Source organism: Megalobrama amblycephala, linkage group LG3 (assembly GCF_018812025.1).
Source record: "Megalobrama amblycephala isolate DHTTF-2021 linkage group LG3, ASM1881202v1, whole genome shotgun sequence".
Taxonomy (NCBI): Eukaryota; Metazoa; Chordata; class Actinopteri; order Cypriniformes; family Xenocyprididae; genus Megalobrama; species Megalobrama amblycephala.
Genome location: NC_063046.1, coordinates 4,888,307 through 4,907,166, shown reverse-complemented (window position 1 = coordinate 4,907,166; position 18,860 = coordinate 4,888,307). Strand labels below are relative to the sequence as shown.

The window sequence follows — 18,860 nt, the reverse complement described above, 5'->3', positions numbered from 1 at the left end:
AACCCTTTAAAGGTGCAGTAAGTGATTTTTGAAAAACATTGTTGAGAAGTGGATCAGACCAGGCACCGAAACACTCATGCTGTGTCCACTCATGATGGGGAGGAGAGAGAGCTCAGTACACAAAACAGACAAACAGAACGACTATAGAGGAATGGCAGAGAAAATACAAAAGAGGAAAAGGCCAGGGGAATATAATTTTAAAAAGAAAGGTTACAATCAGGCAAGAGGTAGGACCCACATTAAAATGGGAGAAGCTTTCCAGCGTTGGCGAGACCTTAAGGAGCGGGAGATTGCTTTATTTCTTCTCAGTGCGGTAGTAACATTGGTTTTGCTGTTTCGCAGAACTAAGACATGTTGTCTTTTGCTTAAATATACTCATGTGTCATCTTCGCTTGTTTATTTATTTGCAATATTATTATTATTATTATTATAAGCCTGGAACTTTTAAACCTCCTCCACCGCCCATTTTAAGCATTTGGCTCCCAAAGTGTGTCCTAAAATTGAGCTAACATACTCCTAATATATTAATTTTCTTTTTAGTGATCGCTATAACCCCTTAATCTTGACACATTTTTAATATATATTAGTTACTTGGAGCTGTTCAGGTTAGTTTTTTTGGGCTGGAAGGGATTTTGAGTTTGCCATCGAAGGAGTAGAGGAGCTAAATAACAATTAGATGTTCAACCTGAAGTAACACAAATTGCTTTCCCTCATTGATGACATCATACCCTCGGGTGGCAGGCACAGCAGATTTTGCTATAGTCATTGTCTGTGTTGCATAGTGTGCACGTGAATGTGGGGGCGGAGGCATTAAGATGTGATCCTTTGGGTATGGGCGTGTTTGTTTTGGTGGTTTCAAATATCAACAGCGTTTACCAGAAATCGCTTACTGCACCTTTATCCAACAGAAGAATCAAGGAAGCACTTGGTTAGAAGAGGGGAATTACACAAGGAAAGACAAAGTAAGTATCACAGCTTGTGCTTCACACACTGAATATATAAACTAAAACAAAATCTTAGAAAATTAAGGATTGTTTTACATATTTTTAAGTCATATTCTATGTAACATGTAAAACTGTAATGTAATATATGTGAATGAAGAACTGAATGTCACCAAATTTCAACAGCTAAGTAATGAGCAAATAACAACACTTGACAAATTCCAAAACAAATTCTAAACCTCACAAAAGAATATTAACATTCAAAAATAACAGCTACAGTGAGACATCGCAGATTCCTTTGGATTGATTGGAACAGTAACTTAAGGCAGAATACTTAAGTTTTGACTTTTGATGTTTGATGTTTTGAAGTTTCTGAATTGCCAATATGTGCTCAATTTATTTTCAGATATAAAATCAACATTTTGAATGGTGCCATGGCCTCCAGAAAGAGTCTCTCTGGAGAAACTGATGCAAAGACAAAGGAATGGTGAGTCAGTGCATTATCTCATTTAGGTCTGTTTTACTGTGCTGTGGCAAATTTCAGCATTTGATTTTTATTTTTTATATGTTATTTGACCAGTCTGCTGTGTATAATAGAAAGAAACAGATTAATGAAAATAAAACAATGTTGAATTGCTGTTTTGTTTCAGTCAAAGTGAATCTCCTAAACTCTGCTGTCAGTCAATGGATAACCCTTTAAACATCAGCTCAGGAAACACTTCTGCTCATGTGAGGTAAGGACAGTCTGATGACAGCTGGAGGAACAGGTCTGACTTCATCACGAGTCCCAGTACACTGAAAAAATATAAAACTCTAAACACTTCCTTTAGCTTAAAATGATTTTAAAAGTTTCTTAAGCGTAGTGGTTTTGAAACTTTGACTTCAAGGCAAAATTTGTAGGCCCCCCATGTACAGATATTTCTAAAATATAACAGCTTATTTTAACTTGTTTAATTACAGGAGTGGCAAAATATAGAACTGAATTATTTAAAAGAGCCATAATTAATTACAAAAGAACTGAATGTTCTTCATTTTCACATTTTTTGACCAATATATTTACATAAATTATCAGTTATTTGTGATTACAAGATAGAACTTTTAAATTTCTACACCCAAAAAATATTTTAGAGCCTGACATAACTAGAAAAATGTAACTTTTTTACACTTACAAAAACAAACCCAAACTCCCTTCATAATATAAATGTCACTATACATATGAAATATAAACAAAAAGTTTAGAGCTCTTTCAAAAATTATCTCATGAGGATTACATCCATAAAACCACATTTAAGATTAGATTTGAATGTGTTTAATAAAAAAAACAGCTTTATTGGGCATACATACAGTATCAGTGATACTAGTCACTGAAAATGTAATTATAATTTAATTTTTGAAATCTGAAAGCAATAGAAAGAATACAAATTAAAATCTTTATATTTTGTTTACCTTTATTCATTAAAAAGCTGTATTAATTTATCACTATTAGGCATAAACAACATCACATCATAAATCATTACAACCTGGAAGCCACAGATAGAACACAACATTATTTTATTTATTTTTGCATTAAACAACAATATAATACAATATTTATAGTATATATTATAAATAAATTATTTATTATTTCTTTATTCATGAAAGCCAAAGAACAAAAACATCAATATTGTTTATTTTCTTCAGACAATATATTAGCCAATGTTACACAACGCCTATTATTTAAATACTACAACACTTTTATTGGATGGTGGAAATGCCGTAAATGAGTCCTACCTGTCTTGACGTTTCCTACTTAAAAATAACTCAAGATAAAATCTACTTATAGTTTCTAATGAAAATATTGTTTAGTGTAAAACATGATGAAGATTAGTGAACAATGATAAGCTATTTCCTCACAAAGTGGTTTATTCAGTGTAGTGAATCCATTGATATCCTTCAAAGAAAATGGCCTCTGGTCTCCTTCCCTGAGTACCGACAAAGCAGCAGCGTTAGCCGTTACACTTTTTTGGCTAAAGGTTGCAGATTTGCCTTTCAGTGGCTTTGACTAGAAACTTCCTGGCATGTGTGTTGAGGCAAGTTGGAGCTAAAATCTGGAGGACAGTGGGCCTCCCTCCCACACAGAAATATATTAGCCTATATCTCCATAACGATTCAATGAATCAATAGGCTTTTGACATCTTCTTACCTGGAATATCTTGGAGAAGATGCATACCCAATTTTGTGCAAATCAGAAAGACAGCAATATGCAAGTACGTGCTTGATGCAAGGATTCAAGGCGAAGAGTTTTCATGGCAAGGATTTGATGCTAGCATGCATAGATGCAGAGTTAGTTATTGGCAAAAATGCAAATTTGCTTTTTATAGCAACACGTTCTTACTCCCAACTCATCACATATGAATGCTTTGTCGGGGCCCCTTTGGCGTCACTTTTTAAGGGTACCCCTTTAACATCATTTTTCGACATGCAGGGCTACTGTCAGGGCCAGTAACCGAGAAAGAACCCAATGGCAGGTGAATAATAAAGGTTTATTTGCAAATGCAAAACTCAGCAAAATCTGGCCCAAGAGGTTCAGAACCAAAACAATCCTTAGCCAGGAACAGATGCTGAGTAGCAGGCAAAAACCCAGAAGGGGCAGGCTGACACTGATGTCACGGCAGGCAAGGATCCGAGCCAGCAAGGCAGGCAGAACCAGTGAAGGAACAGATTGGAGGGCAGGTTGCTCACAGCTTACAGAGAGACAAACTTTGACTACTGGAGAATCCAGGAAACAGGTAGGTGTGTGACAGTACAGGGCAGGCTAACAAAACCAGGTCATGAGAGGAGAACCTCAGGATTCCAGGCAGTCCAAAGACTAAGCCAGGCAGGGGCAGTCCCCAAAAATAATAATAATAATAATAATAAAAAATGAATAAATGAATGAATTAATTAATAATTTATTAATAAAATTATGGGGATATTGGGATATAATTTTGCCATTATGACATATACTGTATGTTGGGGCTATGATTTTCAATTTAAAATGAATATGTGAAATGTTGGGAGAGAGAATCTGTTGATTATAATGGTATTATAGCAAAGTTAAAAACTGTTTTACCTCTTTGCCATGGGTCTCAAATCACGAGTTTTCACACAATAGCATATAGTCACCAAACTGGCCATATTGATTGCATATATGATTATGAAATGCATATTCATATTATGAATAATTGTCACTGTTGTGAATCATCATTGCATGGTCAGTCTTCTTCCTTTTGAGTTCTTCAGAAGAAATATGTCATACAGTTTGGAACAGCATGAGGGATTAATTGTTGTTGTTTTTCAGTCTGATTCAAAGTGGATCTACCAAACCCCGCACTGTATCCCTGAATCAGTCAATGATTGAACCATATGGCTTCAGTTCAGGAGACTCTTCTGCTGATGTGAGGTGAGAAAACGTCTTATGGTTTACAGGTGTAGGAGTTTGTAGTTCTTGGGAGAGAACAGTAATCTGAAGATTAAAGATGACAAATACTCACATTCATTTGTTCTTGAATTTGTGAATTAAATGCCAAAAATAAATATTTACAAGAAATCTTCCCACAACCACAGTATGAATCAGGAGGAATCAAAGTCTTCCACGAGAAGGCATTTGGGCTCCAATTTTAAGGTACGTATTTTTCCATATATAAATACAACTGAAAATTACATCACTCCAGAGACATGGCTATGGGTGGTCTTTCATATCTTTGGTTTTCAAGGTTTCAAATATCTTTTGGTGTGAAAAAGTTGCTGCCCTCTCAGAATGTTGCAAATATATTAGAGTTAAAATGAACAAACATGTATTCTGTGGTCTCTCTCAAAAACTTCATCGTCTTTGGCTCTGTGAGCCACCAGACATCATCCTTTCAGTTTAGCTTAGCGTGAACTGAGAGGAGAGAACGCGCTCAAAGTTAAGCGTCTCTTAAAGGGGCAGTATACGTCATTACGAATCATATACAGAACTCCAAAAAATACATACCAGCATAATTAAATCAAAAGACAATACAATAAAATCAAATAATATACACAAAATAAGAGAATCAGAGATTTTAATAAGAGTGAAAGATGATTTTGAGTGAAAATAATAATGCTGATTTTACACTCGTTACAATTGCTTCCATAACCAAATTTGAATGCAGCAAACATTGCTTGCGGATCAGTGTTTACATGTGAATAAGCCTAAATTAAATCTGTGATCATGTCTCTTCAGAAGACGTGGATTAAACTGCTTGATTCGTGATTCTTAATGTTTTTAAGCATCAGAATTATGGGTGAATAGACTTTTAATGGATGGACAGACTGGGACAGTCATGTTCATGTTGTGTCCTGAAGATGCACGAAAGTCATATGGGTTTGGAAGGACATGAGGTTGAGTAAATGACATTTAGAGACAGACGCGCTCAGTGCTTGTCATGCTTGTCATAGGATCAGTTCATGTGAGTTCAGTGGTTCAATATTAATATTGTAAAGTGACGAGCAGGGGCGCAGGAGACATTTTCAAAGTGAGGGGGACCAAACTGCGTTGGGTGGGGGTGGGGGGGGGGGCTTTGTAAATTAAGTATTACAGTATACACATACCAAAGCATTGTAAATTAAGTATTACAGTATACACATACCAATTAAACGCACAGATCTCCTCTTGTGCGTCCTCCACTGGATGAGGCAATATCACTTTCGTTTCTATTTCAGATATCTCTTTTATAGATGCCATCAATGCTTTTGCCTTTCAAGATGTAATTACCGAAATCAAAACAGTCCATAAACTATAAATCCTCACGAAAACTTCAGTCAAGCCAGCTCGCGCGTCAACCTGAGAGATCAGCCTCCTTACCTTAAAGTGTCAAATTTCTCGGTTTCTGAATGGACGGTTTGGCTGATTGACAAACGCTAACATTCGGGCATGATTTATATACCATCGACCTGTCTAAAAACGTTAGCACGCTTTGATCGATGGTTTGGAGATCGCGTGTTTCTCCGTTCGAGAGCGCATTTCCTGTTCACATCCGCGACAAAACAGCTGATTATTTACGAACGGAAGCTCACAGAAACGTGAAAATGGTCTCATTTTGAAAGAAAATATCCTAAGCTAAAAGATGATATAGTGTGACTAATTGAAGCAGCCCTTATCAAAAGTGCGGGGGTCGACTTCTATCTTTTCAAAACTGCGGGGGTCCTGACTCCCCAGTCCCCCGTGCCAACGGCGCCCCTGATGATCCGTGACCGGCAGATGAGCATCTTTACGGCAGGGATTAAATCTTCAACAACGTCTGGGATAAAGTGTACAATTGGATGCACTTTGAAATGGTAAAAGATAATCAAAAAAAAACGTATGATGCAAGTTGTGCCAACAGCTCATGTCCTATACAACTCAACGACAAACACTGCGGCGCGTTTCTGCCGGCCAACGAGCTGACTATAGCGCGCTATTTGAAATCGCGCTATCAGGCATATCGCGTGAAAGACTGGATTTTTTCTCTCTCAATCAGGTAGGGTAGCTACAAATGATTTTAAACTATTTTAGACGGATGTAATTTGATTTTTGAATGTTTAGCTAAAAAGACTGCCTCTGTCTCTGCCTCTGTCTATTGTCTCTGCAGTTAAAAAGACAAAGTTGACAATTCTGGCTATATCTGTATATTTTAAGGTTTATTGATCCAAAATGTTTTTATTCGTTTTCTTCTATAGCTTTGAGAGTGTTCTGTACATTGTGGCTGTGAATGTTTGTCCAGATTGCCTTTCATTTGTTTAAAAAAGATAAAATCATTGTCAGTTTCATCTATCACTTGACAGGCAGTTTGGTCGGTTTATTAGAAAGACGTTTCTCTGTGCTGTGTGTGAAAGAAAATAAAAGTTGTCTTAAGCCGCGCCCGCGGGTAGGCTATAGGCCAGGGATGGGCAACTCCGGTCCTGGAGGGCCAGTGTCCTGCAGAGTTTATCTCCATCCCTGATAAAAACTCACTTGCCTATAACTTTCTACTAATCCTAAAGACCTTGATTAGCTGGTTCAGGTGTGTTTGATTAGGGTTGGAGCTAAACTCTGCTGGGCAGTGGCCCTCCAGGACTGAAGTTGCCCATCCCTGCTATAGGCCTTTAGGCCTACTTCATTTTCCGTGTCCCGCTCCATCTCGTGCACAGTTCAGCGCGCGGCCCTTTCAAAGTCTTTGCGCACTCTCTAGCGGACTGCTGTTTTTCAAGCTCAAATCTATATATATGACACTTTGCTACAATGTAAAGTAGTGAGTGTACAGCTTGTATAACAGTGTAAATTTACTGTCCCCTCAAATAACTCAACACACAGCCATTAATGTCTAAACCGCTGACCACAAAAGTGAGTACACCCCTCAGCCTGTCAGTGCTCAGACCATACGCAGCACACTACATCAAATTGGTCTGCATGGCTGTCATCCCAGAAGGATGGCTCTTCTGAAGATGATGCACAAGAAAGCCCACAAACAGTTTGCTGAAGACAAGCAGACTAAGGACATGGAATACTGGAACCATGTCCTGTGGTCTGATAAGACCAAGATAAACTTATTCAGTTCAGATGGTGTCAAGCGTGTGTGGCAGCAACCAGGTGAGGAGTACAAAGACAACTGTGTCTTGCCAACAGTCAAGCATGGTGGTGGGAGTGTCATGATCTGGGGCTGCATGAGTGCTGCTGGTACTGGGGAGCTACAGTTCATTGAGGGAACCATGAATGCCAATATGTACTGTGACATACTGAAGAAGAGCATGATCCCCTCCCTTCGGAGACTGGGCCGCAGGGCAGTATTCCAACATAACAACCCCAAACACACCTCCAAGATGACCACTTCCTTGCTAAAGAATGACTCCAGACCTAAACCCTATTGAGCATCTGTGGGGCATCCTCAAATGGAAGGTGGAGGAGCAAAAGGTCTCTAACATCCACCAGCTCCATGGGCAGCTTGTATGGTGAATTTCCTGTGGGAGTTAAAAGAGAAAACGAAAGGGCTCCTGCAGGAACAGAGAGAGAAATCACTGCTGGGGCAGTGAAGGGATACTTTTCTGTTGATTAGTTGGAGAACTGCTTTGAGAGTGGAGGCTGGAATCACTGCTGCGGCAGTGAGAAATAAGTTTAGTCTGGAGGCTGTTGTGAGAGCAGTGGGGGAGATATCATTGCTGTGGTACATAGAAATAAAATTTTAGTCTAAAAGCTGATGTGAGAGCGGTGGCCAAAATTGCTGCTGCAGTGGGGAATAAAGTTTTGGTCTGAAGGGTGTTGCGAGAGTGGTGGCTGAACTCACTGCTGTGGCAGTGGGGAATAAAGTTTAGTTCACATTTATTTGTATAGCGCTTTTCACGATACATATAATTTCAAAGCAGCTTTACAGAGAATGCATGTCAACATTACAATTTAAAGAATGCAGTTAGCAAATAATGCAATAATTTAGGCAATTAATTTACAATCACTGTTAGCAGTTTAACTGAACGTAGAAGCAATGAGCTCCTGAAAAATGAATTACATTAACAATGATTAGGATATATAGAAATTGTGTAATGTGCATGTTGATCCAGATGATTGCGTCTTCTGAAGTCCTCACAGGAGTTGGCGCCGTCTCTTCATAGGTGTTGGTCATCTGAGGTCTTCTTAAGAGGCTGGATCCAAACTGAAGCTGAAGTCCTCTCTAGTCACCTCGGGACGGGTGTCCCGAGGCAAAACAGAAAAGCAAATGGAGAATAATTAGCGTAGCTGCTGTTCATAACATTAAGCAAAGATAGCCATGTGCAATTGATCTGATATGAGATGCATTATGTGAATGCTTGGCTAAAGAGATGCGTCTTTAATCTAAATTTAAACTGGGTGAGCGAGTCTGAGCCCCGAACATTATCAGGAAGGCTATTCCAGAGTTTCGGAGACAAATGTGAAAACGCTCTCCCTCCTTTAGTGGACTTAGCTATCCTAGGTACAACCAGAAGTCCAGAGTTTTGTGATCTTAAAGAGCGTGAAGGATTGTAGGGCGATAGAATATCAGTTAAGTACACAGGAGCTAAACCATTTAGAGCCTTATAGGTCATTAGCAATACTTTATAATCGATACGGAACTTAATAGGTAACCAGTGTAGAGATGATAAAATTGGTGTTATATGATCATATTTTCTTGACCTGGTAAGAACTCTAGCAGCTGCATTTTGTACTAATTGTAGCTTATTTATTGAGGAAGCAGGACAACCAGCTAATAATGCATTACAGTAATCTAGTCGAGACGTCATGAAAGCATGAACTAACTTTTCTGCATCAGAAATAGATAACATATTCCGTATCTTAGCAATGTTTCTGAGGTGGAAGAAGGCTGTTTTTGTAACATATGAAATATGATTTTCAAAGGACAAGTTGCTGTCTAATATAACACCCAGGTCTTTAACTGTCAAGGATGGAGTAACAGTACATCCTTCTAAATGCAGATTGTAGTCTGAGAGATTCTGTGTACAGGTTTTTGGTCCAATAAGTAATACTTCAGTCTTATCTGAATTTAATAGAAGAAAATTACTAGTCATCCAATGTTTTACTTCTTTAATACATTCTGTCAGATTGGATAATTTAGAGATTTCATCTGGTTGTGTTGAAATATATAACTGAGTATCATCGGCATAGCAGTGGAAACTAATTCCATGTTTTCTTATAATATTGCCGAGTGGCAGCATGTATATTGAAAATAGCAGAGGGCCTAACACTGATCCTTGCGGCACTCCATAGTTTACTATCGTGATCTTAGATTTTTCCCCGTTTATATAAACAAAATTGTGTCTGTCTGATAGGTACGACCTAAACCACCGTAATGCCTGGCCCTGAATACCAGTGTAATTATGTAGTCGATCTAGGAGTATTTTATGATCTATGGTGTCGAACGCAGCACTGAGATCAAGTAACACTAGTATTGAGATACAGCCCTGGTCAGAAGCTGAAGTCTGAAGGCTGTTCCGAGAGCGGTGGCCGAAATCACTGCTGCAGTGATTCACAATGTTTTGTAATAGTATCTATTCAGTGTGTTATCACACACACACACACACAGGTTTGTTTTGCTATCTTAGTGAGGACATTACATAGGTGTAATGGTTTTTATACTGTACAAACTGTACATTCTATCCCCCTACACTACCCCTACTCCTAAACCTACCCATCACAGAAAAAATTCTGCATTTTTACATTTTTAATAAAACATTGTTTAGTATGTTTTCAAAGCTATTTTAAATATGAGGACTCATGAAATGTCCTCATAAAACATGTTTACGTCGTAATACCAGTGTAATGCCCATGTCATTATACCCCATATTCCTTGTGTCCTCATAAATCATCAAAACAAGCACGCACACACACGCAAACACACTTTGAACACTTTATAATCTAAGATAAATTGCTTATAATAATGTAAAAAGAATTAATTACTTTTGGTTATCCGTATTGGAAATTGCAAACAAAGTAGAAACTATATCTATAGAATCTGTATCTATAGAAATCTATAGGTGTACCAAATGATTAATTGATTAACCATTAAGATCATTTGGATTAAATAATAGACAAATGTAATAAACTGAACGAAAAGATATGCAAATGAAAAGTTTGATAATAATAGAATTATGAAAGGCAGCCACTGTGAATGAAACATTTATATAGATGAAACACTTTTATGTATTGTACTAAAACAATTTAAAATATGCTTAAATGTTTGAAAAAAGTGCACTTTTGATGATCTGTTGTGATATTAGTACTAAGAGTTTTGAAAATTTACCAATTACTTGTGAAAAACTGCGCCAAAGCAATAAAAAAAAAAAAAAAAAAAAAAAAAACTGTAAACAGATTAACAAAAATCTGCTTTCTAGCCCTAGACTTAGTCTAGTCTGGAATTTAATAAGCTGTTTTTTTTGGAGAAAGACTAGAGCTACTCCAGAACTAAATTGTGGCTTAAATCAAACCTACCAGGAGGCAAGTGATTAAAGGAGACACATGGATTAAACTATATCAGTGAAGATCAATATACACATTTACATACCTACACGTGTGTGTGTGTGTGTGTGTGTGTGTGTGTGTGTGTGTGTGTGTGTGTGTGTGTGTGTGTGTGTGTGTTGCCTGGTGTTTTATGGGATCATGTGTGCCTTAATAACCAATCACATTACAGCCTTAACATCATTGAATTTCATTCAGAGTTGTGCGACAGTCAATCACTGTTTGCAGATACCATGGAAATGAATGAGAAGTGCTGTAAACTGAATCATTCCCATCGCAGAATTGTCCGTGACTTCTCTTATAAAATGGCATTCTTTTTTTTTCTCCAATTTTAAACCATCAATCTTACTAATCATTTATGTAATCATTTATAGGTCATATATAATTGCTGGTGTGGGTGTGGCTTCTGACAAACTTGTATTCATACATGCCTAAGCATAATTATTACGATTTTAACTACAGGTTGTAAGACCCGCCCAATCGGCCCAACGGCGGTTTCCCACCGGGCGGGGAAGGTTTCTTGCGTGTTCGGTCTTTTCAGTGTGGCAAAGTAGTTTAATTCCAATTAAAAGTTTATCTGACTCCATTTTATTGTGACCTCGAATTTAGGTTCGAATGCCAATTGATAATTGACAATTTATATGATAATTTATCTAGACATTTGATTATTCTATTTAACTCTTTACTCTTATTGTACTCATTCATTAGGTTCTCAGAGTCGCACAGGGTCCTCGCACCAGCTGTTATGCGGGCCCACGATCACAAACTCGCCAGTCTGATCAATAACCAGAGGTTATGGCTAAAGCAATTTAACAATGCTGCCAATGCTTGCTATTGTTAAAAGGTACCCATGTAGCCCCATACAATCGTCTATATAACAACTTAGTTAAAGCTCCGACAATAATCAGGGGTTATGACCAGTACTATGAGGTAATGTCGCCCCTCGATAGTAATTTATCTGGCCCCATATAGTTAATAAAATAACTATATAACAACTTAATTAAAGCAGAGGCAATGACCAGAGGTTATGACCAGTACACCTTTGTCTAGCCCCATATAGTGAATGCAATTGCATAACAACTTAGTTAAAGTCAAGCAGTTAGTCAGAAACCTAGTATCTCGCCAGATGTGCCCCATGCTCCATACAATCCGAGATCTAGTATGTACTTAACCCTGGTCGTAGATTTGCGGTAACAACGGATACATCGTAATCTACTGAAGTCAATAATTTCAGAGTAAGTCAGAATAAAGCCAAATGTAACAATTTATTAGTAAGGTAAATGTATCATGCCAATTACATAATCAATTTAAAGATGATCAATACAAAACATCAAATGCTCAGAAAAAGACTTAATATACCTGTCATTAGAAAAATACACATTGCTGAGTGTCTGAAGGACACCCAGCAATGTGGGCTGATCTGATCTGATTACAGGATCGAGCCCTGAGTCTCCTGCAACATCTCTTTAAATACTCAGACCAAGACAGAAACTTCATTCAAATGGAAACATGACTTCACATTTGGAATTTGCATTAATCAGGATGATCCCAGACTGAGTAGGTTACCCCTTTTAGGGACAGAAGTGCATTTGCATGAAAGACCTGGTGAAGGTGGTCACACCCACTACAGGGGGCAAAATAACTCTAAAATCTTTAAACCTTTATTACCTTCTGGTTTACTTCTGTGGGAATGAGACCTTTGTACCAGTCGCACTGAGACATTTCAAATGATACCAAACATGTATAAAGTTGTATGATAACTGTTCACATTAAACCATATAGATTTTGGGTGAATTTCAGGTCATCTTTGCATGTAGAGAGAAGAGGGGGTAAAAGAAGGGAGATGTAGATTAAGGCATTGCTGAGGTGTGATCGACTCAGTGTGACTACGTCTCAAATGGGGATGCTAATTTTGCAAGAGAGAGTTCGAATGTTAATTTCCTTTGTTTTCTCAACGAGTAGCCCTTTCTCAGTCCAGACAGTCCGACATTAGTCTTACAAGGTAAAATGGGCCAAAAACAAGAGCTAACTGACCTTCCTGTCTTTAAGGATAAGCTTAGGTTTTCAGGTTGCAGATGAACTAAAAATAAACACCAAAAACTACTGCCAGTATCTGAAAGATGCTTTCTTTAATTAGAGGTACAATAGGAAGTCAGCAGCATTCTAGAAGACAATGATCTTTATATGCAGGGACAATAAACTACTCTACTACTTGGATAGATAGAAAAGGCTTCATGCTGTAGGTGACTGAATGATGATCTGATACCCTTCCTCGTATGATTTACTAAGAAATTTTGGACTGTAGTTCTCAAGTGTGAGATTTACATGGAAAACAATACACATCTAAACTGCATCTGGGGGGCTTTGGTTGGCTGTACTGAGTGGCTACTAAATACCAATAAAGGCCAAAAAAGTTGTTGTTTTTAAATTATTTATTTTATTTTTAGTTATTTGTTGAAACATACTATTTTAGTATTACATTGTGGTGGAATAGATGATTTATTGTAATTCCCCTGCAAAAGACAAATGTCCTTCACTGCACAATTTAAGAAAAAAAATTGGCACACAGTGTATTTTTGTATCTGTGTTGACATACTTGATATCAAGGAAAAAGTGCCTAATTTGTGAAAATCATCTTCTCTCTGAAGAAGAAAGAGCTGAATAGGTCCAAGAGACTGCTGAGCCCAGATCTCCCAGAATTCTCAGAAAGAGAGGAGGAGGAGGATAATGAAGGGCAGAGCCAGAGGGTCAGAGAGGGGCTTCTGAAGAACACTGCAGGTCCTAAGGAACAGGATCCATACAGACCTCACTAACACATTACAGACCAGTAAGAGCTCTGGATCATGTGACTATTACATCACTTTAGAGGAATATAAATATTTATCTTTATGTTGTTACAAATCTGTATGACTGGCTTGTGTGAAATACAAAAGGAGTTACTAGAATGTCCAAACTGTAAAAAAGTGTAAGCAGTTGAGGGTCACTATTTTTGTTTACTGTATCAGAAAAATAATAGCATGGAATGATAGTTAATAGTACAAAAAGTAGATAGATTTGTTTTGGAGAAAAACATTTATTTCATAATGTGATTTTCCCCCTACTTTAAATTCTTTTCCTTCAATGAAAGGTTAGATTTTTGCTAATTTTATTGAATTAAAGATCAAAAAGATAAACAATGCAGATTTATTTTTATAGTCATCTTTGATCATATTTACCAAGGGTGCCAAAAATTCTGACCACCACTGTACCACTTTCTGTCTCCATAGTATCCACAGAAAAGGAAGATTTTCATATAATTAATGATGGAAAATCAAATCAAAGAAACATAATACCACTACATGAGGGCTATACGGAGCTGTACATCACAGTGGGAGGGAGTGGAGAGATCAATAATCAACATGAGGTGAAACAGATTGAGACAACATCATGGACACCAGTGACACATGAAACACCAATCAAATGTAATGACATCTTTAAAGCCTCACCTGGACAAGACAAACCCATCAGAACTGTACTGACTAAAGGAGTTGCTGGAATTGGAAAAACATTCTCAGTGCAAAAGTTCATTCTGGATTGGGCAGAAGGAAAAGCAAATCAGGATGTTCACATCATATTTCCACTTCCTTTCAGAGAGCTCAATTTAATGAAGGAAAATAATATGAGTCTGATGAAACTTCTTCAGTATTTTTTTATAGATACAAATGAACTGAGAACAACAGACTTTAATGAGCTCAAAGTCCTGTTCATATTTGATGGACTGGATGAGTGTCGACTTCCTCTAGATTTCCAGAACAATGATATTTTGTGTGATGTGACAGAATCAGCCTCAGTAGATGTTCTGCTGACCAATCTCATCTATGGGAATCTGCTTCCTTCTGCTCTCCTCTGGATCACCTCTCGACCAGCAGCAGCCAATCAGATCCCTTCTGAGTGTATTGACCAGGTCACAGAGGTACGAGGGTTCAGTGACCTTCAGAAGGATGAGTATTTCAGCAAGAAAATAAATGACCAGAGGCTAGCCAATAGAATCATCACACACATCAAATCATCAAGGAGCCTCCACATCATGTGTCACATCCCAGTGTTCTGTTGGATCTCAGCCACTGTTCTAGAAAGGATGTTGAGTGAAGCAGAGAGCACAGAGATCCCCAAGACTCTTACTCAAATGTTCACACACTTCCTGATCTACCAAACCAAACTGAAGTCCCAGAAGTATGATGGAAAATATAAAGTAGATCTTCAGCAGGCCAAGAGGAGCATCTTCTCACTGGGAAAACTAGCTTTTGAACAGCTGGAAAAGGGGAACTTGATCTTTTATGAGGAGGATCTGAAACAGTTTGGCATTGATGTCAGAGAAGCATCAGTGTATTCAGGAGTTTGTACCCAGATCCTCAGAGAGGAATTTGGACTGTACTTGAGGAAGGTGTACAGCTTTGTTCATCTGAGCGTTCAGGAGTTTCTTGCTGCTTTATTCAAGTTTCTTTTGTTTCTTTCAGATAAAGAAACAAAAAGTAGCATGACAGATTTTCTGAAGAGTGAAGTAGACAAGGCTTTACAGAGTGAAAATGGACACTGGGACCTTTACCTCCGCTTCCTTCTGGGTCTCTCACTGGAGTCCAATCAGACACACTTACAAGGCATCCTGACACAGACAGGAAGCAATTCTGACAGCAAACAGGGAATAGTAGAGTACATTAAGTTGAAGATCAAGGATAGTCCCTCTACAGAGAAATCCATCAATCTGTTCCATTGTTTGAACGAACTGAATGATCATTCTCTAGTGCAGGAAATTAAAAAATTCCTGAATAGAACAGACTTTAATTTCTCTAGAATCATTCTTTCTCCTGCTCAGTGGTCGGCTCTAGTGTTTTTGTTGCTGAACTCAGAAGAGAAGCTGGATGAGTTTCAGCTGAGGAAATATAAACCATCTGAAGAAGGTCTTCTGAAGCTGCTGCCAGTCATCAAAGTTTCTAGAAAATCTGAGTGAGCATTTTTCTAATTAAACATTGTATATTATTGTTTATTTAATACTTTAATGCTCAGCAAATATTATAAAATATTAAATATTATAAAAATGCACAACAAGGTGCAAAAATTACTATATATATATATATATATATGTATGTATATATATATATATATATATATATATATATATATATATATATATATACACACACACACACACACACACACGCAGAGTACTGCGCAAAAGTCTTAAGCCACCATTAGATGCTGTTTTAGCAATGATATAATGACCATATATGATTTTTTTCTCAGGCTCTTTATATTAGAATATAACTTTCAAAATCTGATGAGAAGTTTCTCAGAGTTTCATTTTTGAGAAAATGGAAGAAGTCCAGGAGGTCACACTACATACAGATTTTTGCTTAAAGAAAAAATTTTGATCCGATTTTTTATTTTTTTTATTCTGTGTACATGTTTTCTGTTTTTTCTGTTTGTATTGTAATAATGAGACTGAAAAATAAATATGGATGGTCATTAAAACATTGCTAAAACAACAAAGCTGGTGTACTCACCTCTCCCCTAACATGTTTGTAAATATTTTATTATATCTTTTCATGTGACAACACTGAAGAAATTACACTTTGCTACAATGTAAAGTAGTGAGTGTACATGTATAACAGTGTAAATTTGCATCACAGTCACAGTCTGTGAAAAGGGTACCTTTCTTCTTCTGCTCTTGAGTCTATCTGTGAAAGCCTATAGAACCCCTTGCAGGAAAATTGATATTTGAAATATCTGAACATTAACATAACCACAACTTATTTGGAATTTCTAATTTAAACCCTCTAGCACCAACAACTGTCCAAATTTGCACTGTTTATGCTAATATCTTTTGAGCTTAAAGGGCAGATATAAAATTAGACACAGCACCACCTGCTGGTCAGGAGACTGGTCTATTTAGATTCATTGCAGCCTGCTGAGTCAAACAATACCTCTTTTTGTTTCAATGTTGGACATTTTGGGCATAATTGTTGGGAAATGTCACGTCAACTCATCTTCATTTTTTATAATGCTTTTTACAATACAGATTGTTTCAAAGCAGCTTCACAGTGACAAATGACAATTAATGGACAGAGATTGTTTTGGCTTAACAGCCGATCTAGGAAAAAGTTATTATCGAGCTAAAGTAAGTTTGTGATCGAATGATCTTCCGTTGTAAAAATCTAATTATTAACTTAGGGGCCACTTAAATGACACCTTTTTCACTGAAAACAGAATACGTTTAATGTGTTCTTACCGTTCATTTACGTGTTTAGTCTATACGTATGCACGTTTGAATGTGTATGTGCGCAGACGCTTAGTCTTTCTTTACAAAGTGACATCACCAAATTACTTGTCTGGTCTGCATAATACAGATTTATTTGTTGTTTCCACGGATCCATGTGAACTGGAATCATTTTGATAACGTTTTATCTATATATAGGGAAAGGAAAGGGACAGAGGCCTTTGCAGGGGATAATTTAGTTGACAATTCGGGGCTGCTTTGTCGTCGTGTCTAGGCGCAGGTCCTTCATCTCATCTTGATACGGCCTAGATTTGGCAGACTATGGTAAACCTCGGGATAAACAGAGAGGTACTAATATTAACGTAGAAGCCATTCGTCTTATGATGTAGCGAGTACATCAGGTGTTATGGGAAGTGTTCCCAGTTCAGGCTGACCTAATTTATGGAGCCTAACAATTTACATGATTTGAATTATAGAAGTAGATAATGTGTTATGTTGTATGATATGATATATCTCTTTGTTTACTACTACAAGCTGATAACGGTCACAATGGGCGATTTTTTTGTCGCCCCCATACTGCTCAAATGAGGGCTTGGCCAGTAGTGGCGCGATTTTTAATTAATGTTATGTGACAATGGCGGACTCATGACTTTCACAGACATATTCTCCATCTATAAAAGTTAGAAAGTCGAGAAAATATTTCCATTTTGCAGTCAGCGTGGACGAGCCTTCAGCAAGCACAAACTTCCGTGAACGAGCGCCGTCGCGCGCCGAACAGACGGAGTTCAATCTGAGTAAAATACATTTTTGCTCAAAATATTTGTTGACGAACATAATTATGTAGAATTTCGAACCTACAACTAAGTGTATTTGTACGATAGCAGTAACTGTGTAAAGTGACTATTGTAGGGTAATCAAAATAATAATAATTATTAGTCTGTTCTTTTGTTTTTATTTATTTTCATTTTTAGTTTATTGTATTTAATTTCTGCTTCAAAAAACATTTTGTTTTTAGATTGTAAAGGTACAATTTTAGAATGTAGCCTAGGCCTAATGTGATTTGACCCCTTTTTTTGCACTAATTTATAGCATATACTACACAATTACATTCATGTTTGTTTTTATAGCCTTCAATATGAACATTGTTTCTAGGACAATATTGGGCAGGATCTTAAATAAAATTGTTTTTTTAAATTAAATACAGATTTATTTATTTATTTAGATCTCAGCCCTATGGCATGCTTTAAATACTGAATTTTCCATGTTTTAGATAGATACATTATTATATCACTTGTTAAATGGTTATTTAACAATTAGCCTATTCATTCCTGCATTTCTAAATTGTTTTGTTTGTTTTTTTTGTGCCCCCCCAAATATTTTTTGCACCAGCCGCCACTGGAGCGCGCGTCCAGTTTTGCGCGAGAGCATAGGAAATCCGCGCGCGAGCGGACAGATTTGCGCTCGCGCATTACATTGATATGCTCTCGCGTCACAATAATGTGCTCTCGACATTTGACAGTAAAATAACGCCATAATAAAACTACATAGCTGAAATACTGCAAAAAAGTCAGAATTGTTCAAACTTTTTTTTTTTTTAAATGTGCCATTACATTTTAAGTTACATGCACATAAATCAACGTGATCACAGCTTCCTGTGGAGTTAGATGAATAACTCATTTTAGATCAG

General features: G+C 37.3%; 1 protein-coding gene across 1 annotated transcript; it reads left to right on the top strand.

The window, feature by feature from the left end:
- The first annotated feature begins 1,375 nt into the window (after nucleotides 1-1,375).
- On the top strand, nucleotides 1,376-15,907 carry LOC125263962 (protein NLRC3-like). Its single transcript, XM_048183164.1, has 5 exons — nucleotides 1,376-1,428; nucleotides 1,592-1,675; nucleotides 4,261-4,362; nucleotides 13,689-13,747; nucleotides 14,187-15,907. The coding sequence occupies exons 1-5, from the start codon at nucleotides 1,376-1,378 to the stop codon at nucleotides 15,905-15,907; spliced, it is 2,019 nt and encodes a 672-aa protein (XP_048039121.1).
- Nucleotides 15,908-18,860: the final 2,953 nt, after the last annotated feature.